At 39.3% G+C, this 19,816-nt stretch overlaps 2 protein-coding genes and 1 long non-coding RNA gene across 4 annotated transcripts; 1 reads left to right on the forward strand and 2 right to left on the reverse strand.

Moving 5' to 3' along the window:
- Nucleotides 1–642: 642 nt before the first annotated feature.
- tsg101a (tumor susceptibility 101a) lies at nt 643–8,769 on the reverse strand. The gene is made up of 10 exons (XM_030425768.1): nt 8,352–8,769; nt 7,388–7,475; nt 7,207–7,272; nt 6,469–6,632; nt 5,957–6,083; nt 4,682–4,739; nt 4,336–4,430; nt 2,733–2,935; nt 2,384–2,623; nt 643–2,138 (listed from the first exon to the last, which is right to left on the reverse strand). The coding sequence occupies exons 1-10, from the start codon at nt 8,391–8,393 to the stop codon at nt 2,049–2,051; spliced, it is 1,173 nt and encodes a 390-aa protein (XP_030281628.1). The 5' UTR covers nt 8,394–8,769; the 3' UTR covers nt 643–2,048.
- Nucleotides 8,770–9,610: 841 nt separating this feature from the next.
- Nucleotides 9,611–11,627, reverse strand: LOC115586611 (tumor susceptibility gene 101 protein). Its single transcript, XM_030425770.1, has 6 exons — nt 11,491–11,627; nt 11,298–11,382; nt 11,136–11,201; nt 10,833–10,996; nt 10,614–10,719; nt 9,611–10,398 (listed from the first exon to the last, which is right to left on the reverse strand). The coding sequence occupies exons 1-6, from the start codon at nt 11,530–11,532 to the stop codon at nt 10,283–10,285; spliced, it is 579 nt and encodes a 192-aa protein (XP_030281630.1). The 5' UTR covers nt 11,533–11,627; the 3' UTR covers nt 9,611–10,282.
- Nucleotides 11,628–13,479: 1,852 nt separating this feature from the next.
- LOC115586613 (uncharacterized) lies at nt 13,480–18,894 on the forward strand. Of its 2 annotated transcripts, none has more exons than XR_003984896.1 (3): nt 13,480–13,587; nt 15,252–15,344; nt 18,672–18,894. It is a non-coding gene; the product is annotated as an uncharacterized LOC115586613 (long non-coding RNA). The 2 variants fall into 2 exon arrangements; XR_003984897.1 differs by lacking the exon at nt 13,480–13,587 and adding an exon at nt 14,222–14,283.
- The last annotated feature ends 922 nt before the right edge of the window (nt 18,895–19,816 follow it).

Raw genomic sequence — 19,816 nt, forward strand, 5'->3', positions numbered from 1 at the left:
GTCCTTTGTCCTTTCCTGTGTTTGTCATCCGACCGAGCAAAAAAGGCAGTTTGTGTGCTCAGAGCGCTGACTCAGCTGCCCTCAGTGTACGGCTGCGGGTCAGCAGAGTACAGGTTTTTATGCAGGAGATCCAAATGTGGTCATCAGCTGCTATATGTGGCTGTTACAAGGCGAGTATAGACACCAGATAACTAGTTTTTACAAAAAACTTTCATTATGTTTGTGAAGTACTTTCAGAGGTATGTGATATTGGAGTACAACTACTGGATTTTGCTTTTCTGTGCTTGGGAACCCAACACCTAAACCAGGGTTCCCACACCTGCTTAAACATTAAATTCAGAAGACGTTAAACTTTCAGTGACTTTCCAGGACCAGTTCCCTGAAATTTAACTACAGATCAATGCTAATTAACTAACAATAATCACAATTTTTATGTGAACTAGCAAGCTTTACAGTAGACCACAAACAATAATTAAAAAACATACATTTCTGTGTATTGATGACCCACATGTATTTTCAAAAACCAGAAAAAGCTTTTTTTTTTTTTTACAGTTAAACACAAACCTTTAGGGATTCCATTCAATTGTGGGAAACTTGTACAATAAAACCATAATACTGAAATGATCACATAAGAGATGAACATTTTTAAATCAGATTTCTTTTATTTGCACTGATTTACATAAATCTACAGATATAAAAGAACAGGTGGCCTATGGTTGAATTGGAAACAAGAGAACAAAAAAATAACAGTAGATATTCTATCATACAATTCAAAGTGCATTTAGTAAAAGGCTAATTTAAATGAGACCTGTCTGCAAACTTTACATAAGTTAACTTTTTTTTTTTTGATTAGTACAATAGTTCTTTCCTTTTTGTACCCCTGTACACTCAGGCTTCATTCACAACATCTTCCTTTGTGTTTACTGAAAAGCTAACGTCCTCAGGAGGACTGAGAATGAGTGTACAGCACAACGAAAAGCGAAGAAAAGAAATCACAGAACTTCCATTTGTAATACCTTAGAATAAAGTACGTCAAGACCGTCGCCCCACCTTAAACAGAGACGCTGTACAGAGTAAACCAACCAAAATGTACATGATTGACTGGTTAAATGCAGTCAGACTGGAGGGGAGGCCTGAGCTGCTGACATACAATGAATGAAACCTCACTCACACCAGTGGAAAGAGACACACACACACACACACACACACACACACACACACACACACAGACAGACAGAAAAGGGGGGGAAAACAAATAGTAGTGAGGACAGGTGGGCTCGAAATGAGGCTCGCTAATTAGACTCAAACAAGAAAACACAGTTCAGGCCCACATTCAGCATCACTTTGTCTCCACACTGAACACGACCCCATACCTCATACAGCATTTAATCCTGAGGCTGACCCCGGTCCTCCCTGAAAGGTTGCCCCGGGTATTTATATCAGAGCTTAACCTTTTCATTATGAACAGCGTGGATTCGTGGGGCTCGCTACAAAGCCCCTCTCTACTAGCCCCTAACAATTTGTGCTTACTCACCAAATGACTTTGTTTCTGGCGGAGAACCTGTGGGCCACCCTGCAGCGCAATACGTACAGGTCGACACGCTAACTCACTGTGTGCCCGATCCAGTTACGCCACACGCAGGGCCAACGCTCAGCAGACTCTCACCTCACTGTAATTTTTGCCTGGTTATCACAGAGGTCACAGTGATTTTTACTTACAATTAGGGGGGGGGGAAAGGTTAATGCTGTCATGTCTCGCAAATGTGTCGGGACCGTTAACACATGAGGACCTCAAAAGAGTATTTGGTCTGATCAAAATACGACGATGGCCACACAGTTGGAAACATCACTGTGCTAAACAAGAGAGGCCAGAATGTTTTGTGACTCACTGTTGCTGCCGCTCAGATTTCTGTCGCGCGAGAACAGATATTATAAAGATTAAAATGAAGGCAGCTGTCTATGAGAAGTTAAAAAAAGGGGATAAAAGAGAGGATGAAGAGAGTAAGAGGTGATGAAGATATGAATGATTTCCAGGTAGCTGGCGTCGGTCAGTAGAGGTCACTAAGGCCGGCAGTCTTGCGGGCTTTCTGCATGAGGGCACGGAGCTGGAACTGCTTCCTGGACAGAAGGCGTACATGCTGTAACAAAAGAGAGTACGAGTTAAAAAGGATGAAATCATCTACCGTATCTACACAGCAGCTGTCTCAAACACGTTTTTTCGCTCTAATCTGTTGTAACATCGCAGCGTAGGCATATTTTTACGCTTCAAGTCTACTGGAATCTGTGCCTGAACACATCCTGTGTAGACACAGGTGGAGGACTGAGTATGCAGGCTGTGTGGACATCATGTTGTGATTACTGGCAGCTGTGTTGACGTGTTCACCTTGAGAAAAACCTCCAGGTCTATGACGCCCCTGCGCAGGGCCTCTCCCAGGTAGAAGATGGTGTCCTCAATTGCATTTTCTTCAGCATAAAGGTTCAGGATCTGTTTGTACAGCGGAGCTGTAGGCACAATGACGTCGTCAATGTCATTGTTCTCTGATTGGTTCTCCATCTTCTCCAAGGCTTCGCTCAGCTCATCGTCCTTTCTCTTCAGCAGCTCGATATTTCTGTCGACCTCAGTCTAGTGGAAACACAATGATCACAACCACGTCATGTTTGGTATTCTGAAAAACAAAAACTGAAAACAGAAGAGGACAGAAATAGAATTGAAAAAGAGGAGAAACTCTCACCACTTCCTGGTCAAGCCTTGACACCATCTCCTCCAGTTTCTGATGTCCCTTCTTCAGATCCTCCTCCGTTCGCTTCAGGGCATCCAGCTCTGCCTGAGCTCTGTCCATCTCCTCCTTCATCCTCCAGCGAAGCTTGTCACTCACCGCTGAAATCAGAGATGCACGGATGGTGTCCTCGCCGATGGTGCCGTCTCTGCTCTGGCCTGAAGAGGAAGAAGTTTAGAAGAAATGTGAGACAGTGAACCGAAGAAACAGAGAACTCTTTTTGGTAGCTTTTTTTTTGTACTTTTTAAAACTTGGTGCCTACATTACCCACAATGCAGCTTAGACACTGAGTAACATCGTTTGAGGCAGTTAATCAGATTACATGCAGCTTCCTCTGGAGCCACACAAGGCTTTATCCTACATTTGTCATATATGCAGTAGTACTCATAAAGATCACTAAACACACTTTTATGTTTAAAATTGGTTTAAAAATTATATTCACTTACTGGAACAACTGTAACAATGCAGTCCAATACAATAACATGAGAATGACCATACTAATAAAATGTGATTTGACACATCAGTCAATAAAACAACATTACAAAGTAAAGCCTCAAAAAGTGGTTATTATGTAAGTGAGACAGAACTGATGGGTGTCTTCAGAGTCAAGACCAGTTCATGTACAGTCTGGAGTCAGCACCACAAATGTCAGAGTTGAGATTGCTAAATATAGGAGACAGCTAAAGCTTCTTCTGTATGCTGGTCCATGACCAGCATTTCCCTGGTGGTAACTGATGTTGGGGCAGCAGATGGATCCCCTGATCTTAGGTCCGTCTTTGTGAGGGGTTACTGTTCCCATCCTAAATATAGCGCTGCGTGCTTCTGAGGTGTAGGCTATAAGGGCTGAAGGGGGTACTGGTCCTTCCCCCTTCTAGTCCATCCCACTCTTTGGCCTTTCATGCTCCCTGTTTAAGTTACACTAATGACCTTTCACTGGCGGCTCAGCGCGCCATCGAAGTCACACAGTGGGTGAGAGAGTTTGAGTCAAAAGGTCACATGTATTAATTCAAGGTCAGCTAAAGACCAAGGAAAGGAGGGAATGGCTTTTTTTTTTTTTTAGGGGTGAATTTAAATAATGAGTTTTGGATCATTGTATTATAATATTAAGACACAAATGAGACGTGCAGCCAAAAATAATTACTAATAGTTCACATTCTTCTGTGTCTGTGCTCAATATTTGGGTAAAGGATTAAAAGGTACAGGTGGAAAAGAGAGAAAGGGGGAAGATAAACACATCCTGCATATCAGAGTAGGATACAGGATATAGTTCCTGGTGCGGAGGTGTCAAGCAACAAGCACCACCCATACGAATGAACTTTTGGTTTTAGGAAACCTTTTTTATTTTCATCTTGTGACTACATTTGAATGAGGAACGCAAGTAAAGAAGATAAAAGTCTTCATTCCTATTGCTGTATACATACTGTCATTACTACTTTGAACTATTCGATTAAACAGTAGTGTAATCAATAATAATGCGATCAGGGGCACCGTTTAGCTTTAAAACACAGCCAAGAGAAAGAAGGAATAAAGCACCTCAGATACTAAACGTGATACATACCCACTGTGGAAACTGGAGGCTGGGAGGGGTAGTGTGCCGGTCCAGCTGTGGCCGGATAAGAGTTGCCCCCTGGGTACTGATATGCTGGGTAGCCTCTGCAAATGGTTACATGATCAACAAAGAGCTAATTCTTGACATTTTCCATTTAAAAAAAAAGTTTTTTTTATTCTTAACTCTTAGCTATAAATGTACGTGAACCAGCTGAACTGTGTATCAAGAATAAATATGCTTCTATGTGATTTGCTGCTTCAGAATCTATGGAAACAAACAGGTCAGGACAGGTTTGTTTGGAAACACAGTGTATGTGTGTTTAGCTGGGTTGAGAAGCGCTCTGCAAACATCTTACCCTGGGTTGGGATTTGGGCCGTAGGATGATACTGCCGGCATGCCAGGCATGTAGGAAGCTGAGGGACAGAGAGGTGAGAGTGAAACAATCAGATCTGATGACATGCATGTGGAATTATTCTTTATCTCTTTGGTTCCCACATGGACATGGTCACTTTCATTTTTCTATGGTGTGCTGTAGTGGCATCTGAGCTCCATCTGGTGCTTGAGGGAATAAATGCATCCCTAACAGCACAATGAATAAATAAGGCCAGTGTACCAATATAAAACAGCAATAATGTTTAGTATTGCCAAAGCATAATTTGTAATTTTGTGACCGTTTAGCCAAAATTTGACAATACAATACAATAAAAAGTTAGTGAAGATATGACAACAAAACTGGAGAACATCACTTTGACAAAAAAAATCCTATCATCAGAAAAAGTTATCAATTTATTAGGATATACGACTCAGTTGCCAGTTTTTTTTAGGTACACTTGTCTAAAGCTAAAGAAAGTGAAGCCCTACAATTAATCCCACCTTTAATGAAAGTTGTAATTTTTCTGGATTTTAGACTTAGCCAGGAGAGCTACTGCACCATGTTGGAAGAGTACGGATGCTCCATCATTGAAAATGTGGATAAGGGAACTTTGGGACTGTACACAGTCTGTATCAGCCTGGAAAGACTAACTTACATTTCTATGGGCAAGTGGAAAGACTTTATTCAGCTCTGGGAAATATATATGAATGTCATAAAGGATGGATATGTAAGCTTTACCTAAAAAAGCTAATTGTAAACAATGCAAGGCAATATCTGGTTTTATTTGTAATCTATTTGATATTGGTGCAAGTTGAGTGTGTGTGTATGTGGGTGTGTATCTCTATGTAAAGTGCGTGTTTCTAGTCTCAAACTGTCGTATTGTTACTGTATGTTTCAGTGATGTAATGTTAGAAAACGAGAAAATTATAATAAACACATTGTTAAAAAAAGAAAGTTGTAATATGCATTTCAAACTATTTTTTAAAGTTTGTTTTTTTCATGGTTCTGTAAGCTGTATTCGTGGTGCTTATTTATTTATTTATTCATTCATTCATCATAGAGACGTATTTCTAGTATTTAGACTCATCACTGGTATAAATTGGCCTTTTAGACCTTTCGGTCTACTGTGTGTAAATACTTCTCTTAACACCACATCACCTTCTATGAAAATATTATGCAAATCATCATGTTTTTCTTACTCAACGACCAAATGGCCAGTGAGATTATCGTCTTATAACAAAAACGCATGTCACTCACGGTTAGGGGGTCCAGCTGCTTGGAAGGCCTGGTAGGGGGCTTGTGTGGTGGGGCGAGAAAACACAGGAGGCTCCTCTCCAAAGACCACAATCATCACCTGAATCAGACCGTACAGATCTGACTGAGGCTGTGAGACACACAGTGAAGGGCAAGATTTATTAACCAAGACATCAAATGCAACATGAAATTATAAATGATTAACAGGCAAGCCATCACTGAAATGTTATCTGACGCCACAGTTACATTTATTGCCTCAATGACTGCGCCATTTTGCGCTGACTGACAGGTACTCATGCCTTAAATATTTCATATGGCTACAGTTTAACTTCTATAGATTTCAAAAATGTCACTGCTGGAGTCAAATCTCAAATCTTCTATAACACAATACACAAAACTTTTAATTAATTGTCTTTTTAAATCTATGTTTGTATATATTTGACACATTCTACATATGTTCATGGCCCAAATAAACAAACAGTCTATAATTAAATGCATTGATTCATCATACTTACATGCTTCCACTCGTGCAGATAAGGCAGGTAGATCTTGCCGTTGGCGTCGATGTGCTTGCCAGTTTTGATCATCATGGCACTGGTAGGTTTGACAAAACATATGGGAGGGTTGTAGGGATACGTGTCCAGCAGCCACAGACACACCGGGATGTTGTAGATATTGCCTACAGGAAACATACACAGACGGCATGTTGTGAAATGATAACTCCACCGGTCATACTTGACAAACTTGGTTATTTTAAAAAAAGACATTTTATTGTTTGTATCCTGCTTTTAGGAGTACTGGGGACATCTACTTGAAGCATACCCCGATTTATGATATGCTGTACAGTAAATAAATACACATTTAACAGTCTAAAAATCTTGCCTCTTTTTGATTTCAAGCATGAAGTCAATATATGTTAGCAATCCAAATCCTTAAGATGAGAAACTCTGGGCTAGTGCAAGATGCAGCTTGTTTTGCAGGTAAAAGCTTGTTCTGAAACGGAGAGTGATTCTCTCTCTGGTTTGCCTCAGCTGGCACAAGAAGGACCATTTGCTGCTTGCTGTACTTGAACCAACAGATGACAAGTTTGAGAGTTTATCTTGCATTTTTTTTAAACCAAACTAGAATTAGGATACTACAGAGAAAGGGTGGCTGAGCAAATACGCAAAACTAAACAGAAACGTACTTCCTATGCCTCAGTCTTTCAGATTATATGAGAGAACAATACATTAATTTATAGACAAATTGCTTACCTCTGTAGCTCACTGGGACAGTGCCTGTCAAGCTCATCAGGTCTCTTGTGGAGCCATCGTTAAAAACTGAAATACAAGAAGCTCTCATGTCAAGCAAAACAAGTATACCATCATATAAGGATTAAAATAAATTGTGCAGACCAGACAGACAAACACAGGGGAACAGTTTCATTTGATTTACCATAAGCATCCATGAGTGGCTTCAAGTCCTTGTACTGGGAGATGACATTGGTTATCTCGCGAACAGTCAGATCTCTGTATTTGTATTGCTGGACAGAGGCAACAAAAGAAGAGAGGAGAAAAGGTCATTCATATTAATATACTGACAGTTGAGACACAATTGCCGACACTCAGAATGGAAACAAAAACCTCAGTTACTTGTTAAGGTAGTAACTTTTGCATAGCCCAAAGTTTATAGTTGTTTGCTAACTTTCTGCTAATATACAGCTGTGTTTCTTATCAGGTCCTTATTGCAGAGTTGGCAATTTGAATGTGAAAAACTGTAGGGAGGTAAGGACTGAAACCTATCGACCAAATCAGATTGGTTATTCTTAGTAAGCCTGTAGTTTGCATGATCTAAGATGTGGCTGAATGAACTCAAAAGAATTTTGCATTTTTGTATGAACGGGTGGCCTGTCTCTAACATGGGAAGCATACATAATTCGTATTTAATACAGTACAAACACTCAACAATTATGTATTTTCTTCTAAATATAGACAAGTAACATTCAAAAAGCTGTTCTATAGGCTGTGATACTTCTCATCGGCATGTGGCAGCACTGTTGTAAAAGCAAAATATGAAAAATGGTCTTATTCAATGCTAGAAAAGCTGGTTAAAAACATGTTTCTATGTAGCATATTGGTGATGTTAGCTAGCTAGGTGTCTGTGCTAGTAAGCAAAAACACGACACAAAGATCAATACGAGGGATCTTAACTATGAGCTTCATTCGTGATCATTCGAACGAAAACAAATGATTAACCTAGTTTAACTGAGGTGAAAACGGGCCGTTCATCAAGTATTACCTGAACCAGGAAATGCAAATGTGCCAACAGGCTAGTGGTATCATGTTTGCTAACGGTACATTTAGCTAACTAGCTACAGCTGGCTACAGCAACTGCCCCAACGGTTGAACATCGAGCTTACCTTCAACATTTTCTTCAGGGCTGGTTCGTTGACGACCGCCATGGCTTTCGAGTGTTTCAACCGCACCTATTAATTCGTTAATCGAGTGAACAGCTGACTTTTAAGACAGCTGGAGTGACAGCTAACGCTAGCTAGTCGGACTTCAGTGAATGCTAGGCTAAAGTTAGCCCAGCCTCGGGCCCGACTTAGACGGAGACACTGGTTCGTGTCTGTGTGAAACTCTCAAGTCCAACACGACCGAACTCTCTGTAGTCGACGCGCCAAGACTCAATGTGTTACATGAGAATGGAAAGTAGACAAGAAGAGCTATCCGGTAGTTCTAAAGAGAGGCCGAAAAACAAATAACCGACAGTCAACAAAAGGAATTTCCGGCATTCCACCTGACTGTTTCCGGTCCGCATGTGACGTCAGCAGGAGAGGAGTGGTTCCCAAGGTGTGGCCCGCGGGCCCGAGGTCCAGAACAAACCCAGAGCAAACCCAGAGGAAACTAAGTCATGATGATATAACATTTTGATTTTCACCCCAAAAAAGTCTGTCTGTTTGTTTCGTCTCTGTGTTGTTGGTCTATTTTTCCCTCTTTCCTAAAATGTACTAGCCTATATGTGATTTTTGTAGATGTTCTGGGATGTAGCCATTTGACCTTACATGATAAAATACCACAAAAGAAGGATACTAATAAAAAGAACAAGAACAAGAACAAGAACAAGAACAAGATGAACAAGAACAAGAACAAGAAGAGAAGAAAAAGAGAAAGAGAAAAAGAAGAAGATAATGTAGAAGAAGAAGAAAATGAAGGTAGAAGAAAAAAAAAAGAAGAATTAGAGGTAGAAGTAGTACATTTTGATTTTTTAATCTCTTAATGATTTATAGAAAGAAGGATACTACTACTACTACTAATAAGAAGAAGAAGAAAAAGAAGAGGAAGAAGGTGAACAGCAAGAAGACGAAAGAGAAAGAGAAGATGATAATGTAGAAGAAGAAAATGATGGTAGAGAAGAAGAAGAATTAGAAGTAGAAGTAGTACATTTTGATTTTTTAAAACAAATATCCTCATGATCTCTTCATAATTTATGCTGACATACTGCCCTATTTTAATGATTCTCCAGGTAAACTATAACTTTATATGATTCTTAATTATCATAGAAATCAAATAATAGCCGACATTAAAGGTGGATACAAAGTGCATACCACTTCTAGTACTGACAGCATATAAAAGTAGAAAAACAAAGAGAGTAGAGAAATTGTTTGAGGGAGCAATATTCATACAAAACACAATTTTTATTTCTTATTTTTTTGCAAGTCGACTGAAAATGGCACTTTATTTACAACAGCAGTCACTTTTTTTTTACAGGAGGTTGTATTATGATGGAAATTGACAGTCCTGTTTTCGTGAATCGTTTATGACTTTTCACTGTATCTCAACGACTTAACAAACAAGTCACAACAATTCGAAAACAATATCAAAACTTGCTAACTATTTTCAGTCAAAGTTTAATGAGGAGCACTCTTTCACAATAAACCGTTCTTTATTGAGCTCCACCTGGCTGTGTACGTGTTCTCCAATTTACTCACAGCTCACTTCACTGGTCCAAAAGTCCAAATTAAATGGTTTTGGGTTCAGGGACAGTTTAACGAGTCGCTTGTAAAACAATTCCAGTTTATCACCACACAGGCATTAAAATCCCAAAGAAGTTATGGTTCTCTTGACAAACATTAAAAACATCTTCATTCACGCCCAAGACTGTCAAGCGTTTTCATCAGATGCTGCTGGACTTTAATAGTCTTGATCAGTTTTAAAAAGTAGACTTACAGGATACATTATCAATCAAATTAAACATATGTAAACTATTCAATGGATACCATCGGACATCGTGCACAAAATAAAACACAGGCAACACACAAAAAGTCGTTTTTAAATTCAACCAAAGAAACTAACAGTTGGTTTCATTTTCTTGCAGGAAAGGTTGACCGTCCTCTCTGTTTAAGTACATGTACAAACTTTCATCTGTCATGGAAACCTCTGATTCTCTCTGGAACTGCAGCCAACCTAAGAAAAAAAATAGAACAGATATGTCTCATTCCAGAAGGTTGTTTATCTGTACAACAAAGTCATAAACATGTCGACAAGGGAACGATATATTCAGGTGTGGCCCAGATATGAATCCTGTATCTGTCTTATCAACACCAGCCTGTATCTAGGGCAAAGACGCCGCTTTGCAGCGTGTGAGTGTGTGTGTGTGTGTGTGTGTGTGTGTTGCTTACAGGAGGTCTGTTCTGTCGACTCTGGTTGAGGCTGCATGCACACAGGGGGGTAGTCTCCAAACATGGCAGCCATCACCTGCAGAAGGCTCACCAGATCACAATTGCCCTGATAGAAGGAAAAAAAACACGCTTTAAAACACACTATTCTGATGTCATTGTCTCTTTTTTTTTTTGCATCCAGTCTTGCCTAAGATTACAAGATAACGTCTCAATCCTCACATGTTTCCACTCCTCCAGGTAGGGCAGCATGACTTCACCGTTGCTGGAGATGTACTTTCCCCGGAGGACCATCATCTCACGTGTAGGCCTGACGTAGCAGATGGGGGCAGACTGGGGGTAGGTTTCTTCAAGCCACACGCACACTGGGATGTTGTAGGGGTTGTCTTGTGTAAACAACAGAAGGGGAAAAAGTGTTATGTCTCATACATTCTGAGCTTTATCTAGTCTTATTTTGGATAGCTTCAAGTGATGATTTAGCAATCAGAGGCGCACACAGCATAAAAAATGCAAAGTCATTCTTACCATCATACAGGACAGGGATGGTTCCAGTCAGACTCATCAGGTTCTTTTTGGTTCCATCATTGTAAACTGTAAATACAAAAATAAAAAAAGATGAAGAAAATACTGTTTCATTAACATCCACAAGTTCAGGAACAGATTGTGAGCTCTTTGTTTTGTTCCTACCATATAAATCCATCACAGGCTCAAGCTTTTTGAAGTGAGTCAACGCAGTGTATATTTCATGGGCCACATGGTTGCGAAGATATACCTTTAAAAAGACACAGATGATTAAAAAAAAGACTGTTACACATCCTCACATACAAGTTGTTGTTTTTTTTATGTTTGATGAAGACAGATTGATTATTTAGATTCTTACCTTAGGAAGCATTTTCTTAATCCTCTCTCCAGAGAACGACATGATCACAGTTTATCCAGAAGGAAGAAAGTCTCACGTTTTTCTGTCTATCTTTTCCGATCACCAACACTCAACAGTCCCTGCCTTCCCGTCTGTATGGAGGTTTATGGATAACCTGATGTCTTTTATGACCCCCTGACAGCCAGTCACAGACCGACCTTGAAAATTATGCAAATCATTTGCCCTGAAAAATCAGCGACTAGGATAAAGTTCTTAGACAAACAAGACAGGAACTGAACGTGACCTGAAAAAACAAGATACATATCTAGCCTATATTGGTATTATTGATAATGATAATTTATGACTGGTAGAGGAGCCTTACTTTGAGATGGTAAAACTGTCTGATCTCTTGGATTGAGATCATTTGTTTGTTTTCCCCCCTGCAAGTATATTGACTCACTCTCTTTTACATCTATTCAGCACGTGTAATCATATTTTCATGTCATATTTGATGCTGAATCATTGATTCCAGTGGTAGGATATGGGTGAGTGTACATAGTTCAGTCCAAATGCTGTGTTTTGATTTTTACCGACTGTACTTTAACACATCAGTAGAGATTTGTGTGCTCACCAATGTCTTTATTGCCTTAATCACAGTCAAATAGATTTGATCATGGATTTAGAATGTATTTGTATTACATTAGAGAATATAATAAACCACATTAGTTGGTAATATTCTCTTGCCATGCCTTGTTGAGCTGCTTCCCCTTACTCAGTATTTCCTGCATACTTCCTCCTTGCTTTTCAGATTTTCTGGAAGTGACCAAAATAAAAACCCCAATCGATCATGCGTCAGTTGTACGGAGAGGCAAATATATCTACCAAATATAAATCAGAATTGATATAAACCCAACAGTATACCACGACAAGATCAACTTATTGCCTTTGCAAAAACAAGAACCAAAAACTTCCTGTTGCACTGCTGATGATGTCAGTCCTGTGCAAACACAATATTTACGACTGTCCTTTGAGCTTTGATCAAAGCTGTACTCGCCCACATTGTGCAAACAACACATTAAAGTACTCATGAGTCTGAACATCCAAAAGTCGGAAAAAAGAAAATTGGTGAATGCCTTTCAAGATGGCCAACTTCCTGTTGGGGCAAAAAAAATCCTCAAAATTAATTCCTCGCTTAATTGATGAGACCTACAAGTCCTGCAAATTGAATGAAGATCAAAGAAGGTTTTTGGTCATATGACGAAGCGTTAGGGAGCGCTATGGAGTCTTTTGATAAAATATCAAAAACATTTTCTGATTTATGGCTGATCAGAATATTACGTCACTGACCTCCTCATGAAATTCCCATGGACCATGATTGAATCAGAATCAGAACTCCTTTATTGGTCCTGCAAATGGGGATCTTTTTGTGTCACAGCAGCCTTAGGACAATTCAATTTAACAATAAACAATAATAATAGTACAAAATAAACAATATAACATCACCCCCATGAAGTCATCATTCACATTTAATTTCATTAATTTCATGGTAAAAGTACAGAACAGAAATCAATAACACTTGAGCTGAGGTGTCCAAATTACCTGAATTCAACCAATTACAATATTAAAGTAATGTATTACATTCCGTTAGTATTGGATATAAAAACAAAGAAAGACCAGAGACCAGAGAAATGAAAGTGACCTTTTTTATCCTGTTGACAATTGCTTATCTAAGTTGGTACTCTTAATTTTTGTTAAATTTTTTTAGCCGCTTTTGACAAGACAGACAGATATACAGGGATTACAGGAAACAGGATGAAGTAAAGGATTCTGGAACAGGATTCGCACCCGGGGCAAAGGAAAAGTCTCCAATCAGACGCCTGAACTACCAACTGAGCTAAACACTACTTGCCCATACTTCGACTCTCTGGTTGCATCTGGGTAAATAAGTCCCACCCACAGATTTTCTGACGAATCCAGGTGGTGCGTGTCAAAAGGGGCGGTCTTGCTCGTTTCCCGCGCGAAGTTAGTGCATTTCCCTCCAAAACTATAGATGCTATATTAATGGCTGACTGATCTTCACTCTGATCTGAGGGGCTCTTCTCTGAGGACACGAACACGGTGAGTAAACAGCTCTGTACGAATCTGCTTTATGTGTACAGCTACCTGTTCAGTACAGGTGTATTAATGTCTGTGTGAGGGTTGTATAGATCTATTACTTGCCGATCTCAGGTAAGAAGCCCAGGTGATGATCCTTCATATATCAGCAAGGTCTACCTTCATGCGTTGTCTCAGCCAGTAAGTTATACTTGTGTGCAGGTTAAAATGGAGCCAGCCTCCCTCTCATGTCGGTGAGATTTGTTTTACCTCAAATGTTTCTGAAATAACTCTGAACAGGAAGCTGAAGACGTATCATTTGACTGTTAAATGTTGAGGTGAATTGGGCTTGAACTTAATCCTAATTAACCTAATTAAATCCGCGATGGACGTTGTGTTTTGTTCGGTGCACCAAACTCCATCGTGATTTTGGCCGTTTTTTCTCTGCCATGTTTATTACATGGATAATGCCCAGTTAATTAAATGTAGGTCACTTTCTCAAAACATGTCGGCAGTTTCGGTAAAATCGGCATGAAACGTTTTTGAAATGTATGTATTCTTTAAAACGGTATGAAATCTGGTTAGCTAACGTTTGCTGCTCAGTTTGACTGAGTGGTTATGTTATGTTATGCTAGCTAGCTGAGTTTAAAGTTGTTGGAGATGCACTGCACGGTTTGGGAAACACGTTAGCAGCGGCTCAGCTGCCTTTATTAACAATGGGTAAGGACACATGAACCGGGTACTGACACTATAACGAGCTTATAAAGACGTCTGAGTCATTTCATCGTCGTGTTTTTACAGACAGGTTTGCATGTTAGCTAACGTGTGTGTCTGTTGGAGAGCGTTAGCATGACGCCATTATCATGCTATGTAATGTTAACTTGTTAATGCTAGCGTCTTTACAGCCGAATATGTGAGTACAGCACTGTTAGCTAACAGGCTCCATGTGTTGTGTGTAATAATGTCTCAGTATGTAAGTATATCAGCATCTAGAAGGTCATTTTTAGCAGCTAAAGTAGTTTATACACACAATATGCAGCCTCATTGTAGCCTGCACAGAATGTATTCAGTGTGTTTGTCTCAGTCCTGGTTTAAAGAGTGATTTAAATCACTGCTCTGTCTCCCTGTCTTTCAAAAGATAGACTTCAAAATCACACTACTCGTGTATAAAGCACTAAATGATCTCAGGGCTTAATACATTTGGTTTACCTTTAAAAATCACATTTATTAAATCAGGTTATTGTAGATTTTACAGTGCAGAGTGATGTGATACTCCTGAAGTGATGTCATTCATGCACGTGGTTACAGACTGCTATATCATTCTTTATTATAAAATTATAATCCTGTAAGAAATCCACTTTTTGCCGGATGTGTCTGTACTCTTGTACTCTTCTTTTTTTCTGTTACAATCAGAATATATGTACAATCAGAATATATATATGTATATTCTGATTGTATATACATACATATATATATATATATATATATATATATTTCTCTCTCTCTCTATATATATATATATATATTTCTCTCTCTCTATATATATATATATTTATATATTTATAAATATATATATATATATATATATATATATATATATATATATATATATATATATATATATACACATACACACACACATGCATGTAGTCATCATGTTATACTAAAGTACTTCCTCCTCTCTCCAGGTGAACAGTGGGACTTGACTTCAGCTTCAAGTGGAACAGCTTTGACCTGTATGGTGATCAGACCCGGAGAGGAAAGACACCTGGTCCAACAAGGTCAGTGCAATGGAGGTGCAAAAATGAAAGGCAGAAAGTGTGAGATTTGTCAGTTGCTGTTCATTAATACTCTAGGATCAGTAAATGATTCTAGAGGATAGTCGAGTCTCATTCACAGGTCGTTGAATACCGACAGTATGGGTTGGCAGAAGCCACTACAGTGTCACTGTTGGGACACTAGTCTCTCTCCCTCTTTTTCTGGTTGTCTTTTTAAAAAAACTAATTAAAAAAGCAAACAAATTTGCAAACAAGCAATGTACAAGTTACTTCAATGGGAAATAAAAGAAAGAAGTAAAAGTAGTATTTAAATGGTATTTAAATTTCAAATTGCTATATCTTTGGTGTTAGCTGGTGTTATCATTGTAAGTTACAGATTAACTTGACCGGACTTCAACTATCTTCAATGGCAAATGCCAGAGTGCTGTTCATCAGAGCTGTAAGGTGTGTTTTCCATGAATGGCAGTAGTCAGGCCTTTGATCAGCTGCTGGTATTGGTAATAGCGTATCCTACGAGCCCTTGTGCGATCCCGCCAACTTACAGGCCCCTGTTGTTACACACCTATGGTTGGTAGAAGCGTGCACAAAGTGTGTGTGTTTAGTTGGGCCTCGTGCCTGGCTAGGGACATGCTCAGGGCCACGGTAAAAGCTAGCCTGACGCCATTAAAGCGGCTCAGGTCTCTGCCCTCATCTGTCCATGATGATCTCATTCGCAAGTTCAGTGCGCATGGACGCGATGCCTTTGCTTGAAGATAATGTACAAAATGAAAACAATTGCAGGAATTCATTTTCTTTGCAACTGTGTGCAACAGCATCCTGCTTGATAACACCAAGCAGAGATCATTACAAAGCTGTTACAGGGCCCTCGGCCTCACTGCCCAGCAGGCTACTAATAAGGATCTGATTGTGCTGTGGTGACCTTTTTCGTTTGGAAGCAGTTGTTGTGGTCATGTTTATGGTAGAAGTGCAGTGAACTGATAGCTACAAACAGCTTGAGCGGTTGTTATTTTGTTTGTGTCCTTCTGAGTGTATTGAAGGTTTGTTTTCAGTTCAAGTACATCTCCACTTGAGCGCACAAATGTGCATTCAGAGATTGCTTGATAAGCTTTACGAAGCCTTGGAAGTTGTTGTTTTGCTGGAGAAACATCGTGGTAAAAAGCTTTTCAGGCTAACGGTGTTAGCTAAACAATGTTGAGTGCAGTAAGCTACGACAACCAGTTCACCACTGTAGAGTTCTAGGCAAAAAAGTTCAGGAACAGCAGTCCAGTTGTTAGTGGTCTGCTAGGCAAACCTGGTTATCAGGTTTGTGTGAACCGACCAACCAGAGCAGACTTAGGCCCCGCCTCAAAACCCACAGGATTGAAGGAGTGCTTTTACAGCTACTTGATTAACACAAAAAAATATGAAAAAAATATATCTTGAAATAAAATGTAATGAATTACAAGTCTTCTCACTGTGAACAACTCAACTCTCTATGAGTCCTGTTAATAGCCCACAAAGTGCGTTATTTGACGACCAGAGAATGAGACTCAAAAATCAGCAGTCTTTCTACAGAATTAATAATTGTCCTCCATAATGCAGGACACGGGCTTGTCTAAGATATTCTCTCTAAGGTCTCAACTTTCTGCTTTTAATGATGGATAACTTAATCTATAATAATACATCATGTTTGATCAACAAATATTTAATATTGATTATATGAATCTGCAAAATAACTTAACTCAAGCTGTTTGACAAAGTGCAGTGAAATTATGAATAATATAGTTTAAAACTCAATTAATGCAAAATATGAAAAGTATTTAGCATGTACACTGTTCAGCTGAAACATTCAAACAACTGACAAGTGAAGTGAGCATTGATCATCTTGTTACAATCAAATGTTCTGCAGGGAAACTTTGAGTTCTGTCATTTCTGTGGAGCCTCTTTGACAAACACCACCCACCAAAACACCGTTCAGACCAACTACACTCCCCCATGGCAAAGAACCCAAGGTGTCAAACTGGCCTCCTCATTCTCCAGATCCCAATCCAGTTGAGCATCTATGGGATGCGTCAGAGCCAACTCCCATCCATGTTGGGGCCCCCATGGATCGTTCTTGGCTCAGACTGCATCCAGTGGAAGCTCAGTTGGATTGAGATCTGGAGAATGTGGAGACCGGGTTGACACCTTGAGCTCTTTCCCACGTTCCTCTGTGTTCCTGAGCAGTTTTTGCAGTGTTGCAGGTGCATTGTACTGCTGGGGGGGCACTGCCATCAAGGAGTGCTGCTGCCATGAGGGGGTGTACTCGGTCTGCAGCTGTGTTTGGGTGACTGGTGTTTGTCAAAGATACATCAACATGAATGCTGGGAGTCATGGTTTCACAACCGAACATGGCATTGGAACACAATGATGAATGTTTTTTATTTTACCTGTATGTTATTCTAATGTTGTGGCTCTCAGTGTATACACATGTTAAATGCTTTTTACAGATACGTACAAACCCTACAGAAATTCACACAAAACCTGCACAAATACATGCAAAATCTCCACAAATACACTCAAAATCTCTCAAAAAAGACTTAAATCATGTTAAATGCTTTTTACAGATACCCACACAACCACCACAAATACACCAAAAATCACCATAAAGACATTAAAAACCTCCACAAATACACAAAACCTCCATAAACAAACAAACATAAACCTCGACAAACAAACACAAAACTTCCACAAACAAACAGAAAACCTCCACAAACACAAAATCTTTATAAATACTCAAACACAAAACCTGCACAAACACAAAACCTGTACAAACAAACACAAAATTTCCACAAACATAAAACCTGCAACAACAACAACAAAAAACCCGCAAACACAAACACAAAACCTCGAACAAACCACACAAAAATGACAACAAACACAAAACGCCAAAAACACAAAACCTCACAAAAAACACAAACCCGACAAACACACAAAAAACCGACAAACAAACACAAAACCTCCAAAATACACAAAACCTACACGAACACACAAAACCTCTACAAACAAACATAAAACCTACACAAACACACAAAACCTACACAAACACAAAACATCAACATACACACAAAACCTTTATAAACACATAAAACCTACACAAACACACAAAACCTACACAAACACAAATCATCAACATACACACAAAAGCTCTATAAACACACAAAACCTATACGAACACACAAAACCTGCACAAACACACAAAACCTGCACAAACAAACACAAAACTTCTACAAACAAACAAACAAACAAAAAGACACAAAACCTGCACAAAGAGACATCAAACTACCACTGCTCCTCTTTATCTTCCTGCAGGTGACGGACAAGTTGAAAGGAAGAATCCCCAAGACAACAAGACGAGCAGTCAAGACCAACAAGACGAGCAGTCAAGACCAACAAGACGAGCCAAACCCTGCAGACGAGCTACAACAGGAGCCTGAATCAGCAGGAAAACTGTGAATCTGAGCATCCGCCTTTCAATGACAACTCCTTCTGGTCATCCAGTTGTTTGTTGTGAGTGCTGTTGTCTTTACTGGCTATTAACATAATAAACACTAATTTTTTAAATTACACTCTGTTGTGGTTTTAATCCTGCTCATCCCGGATTTTTAAGGTGTTGATTCTTTTGATAGAGTCCAGTGTCTCCTCTCGGTGGCATTGTCAGAGCTTTTACTATATTTGATATATCATTTTTTTCTGCAGTGGAGACCACAGCTTCCTTTACCTTCATTATCTGTTCCTATTTTGGGAATGATTGATTTAGAAACAGGGCCCATGTGTTGTTTAATAATGTCTGAGCAGGTTAGCCTCTCTCCATCTCTTATTACATTAATGAAGCTAACAGCAGCTCAGTGAGAGTTTATAACACACTGCCCATAGTATTTATTTTCTCCACATCATATATTACAACTGTATATCGCCGTGTCTCCTGATGACCCAGGCCCAATCGATGCCCCTTTTTAACTGTATTTTCGATATAATTTATTGGTTCTGAAGCTCAAAGACAGAGGATTAATATAAAATTGAACGCCCTTGCATTAAACCCAACTAAACAAGTAAAAAACCTCTGAGTTATTTTTCATTCAGACTTCAGTTTTAACCCACACAGAAATATGACTAAGACAGCTTTTTATCATCTAAAAAAACAGTGCCATGCTTTTATCACCTGCAGCATTGATTATCGCAACACTCTACTTTCTGGTCTCCCAAAAAAGAACATAGCTCAATTACAACTACTCCAAAACTCTGCAGCACGGGTGTTGACTATGACCAAGACTGGCTACCTGTCTGCTTCAGGATTGATTTTAAGATCCCTTTATTCTTTAAGCTCTTAATGGCCTTGGTCGAACTTATTTATCAGATTAGCTTTTATCCTATGAACTCTCCGGAGCCCTCAGGTCCTCTGGTCACAGCCTTTTAACTATTCCAAAAGTGAGAAAACAAAAACTCAGGACCACAGT

Source organism: Sparus aurata, chromosome 8 (genome assembly GCF_900880675.1).
Source record: "Sparus aurata chromosome 8, fSpaAur1.1, whole genome shotgun sequence".
Classification (NCBI taxonomy): Eukaryota; Metazoa; Chordata; class Actinopteri; order Spariformes; family Sparidae; genus Sparus; species Sparus aurata.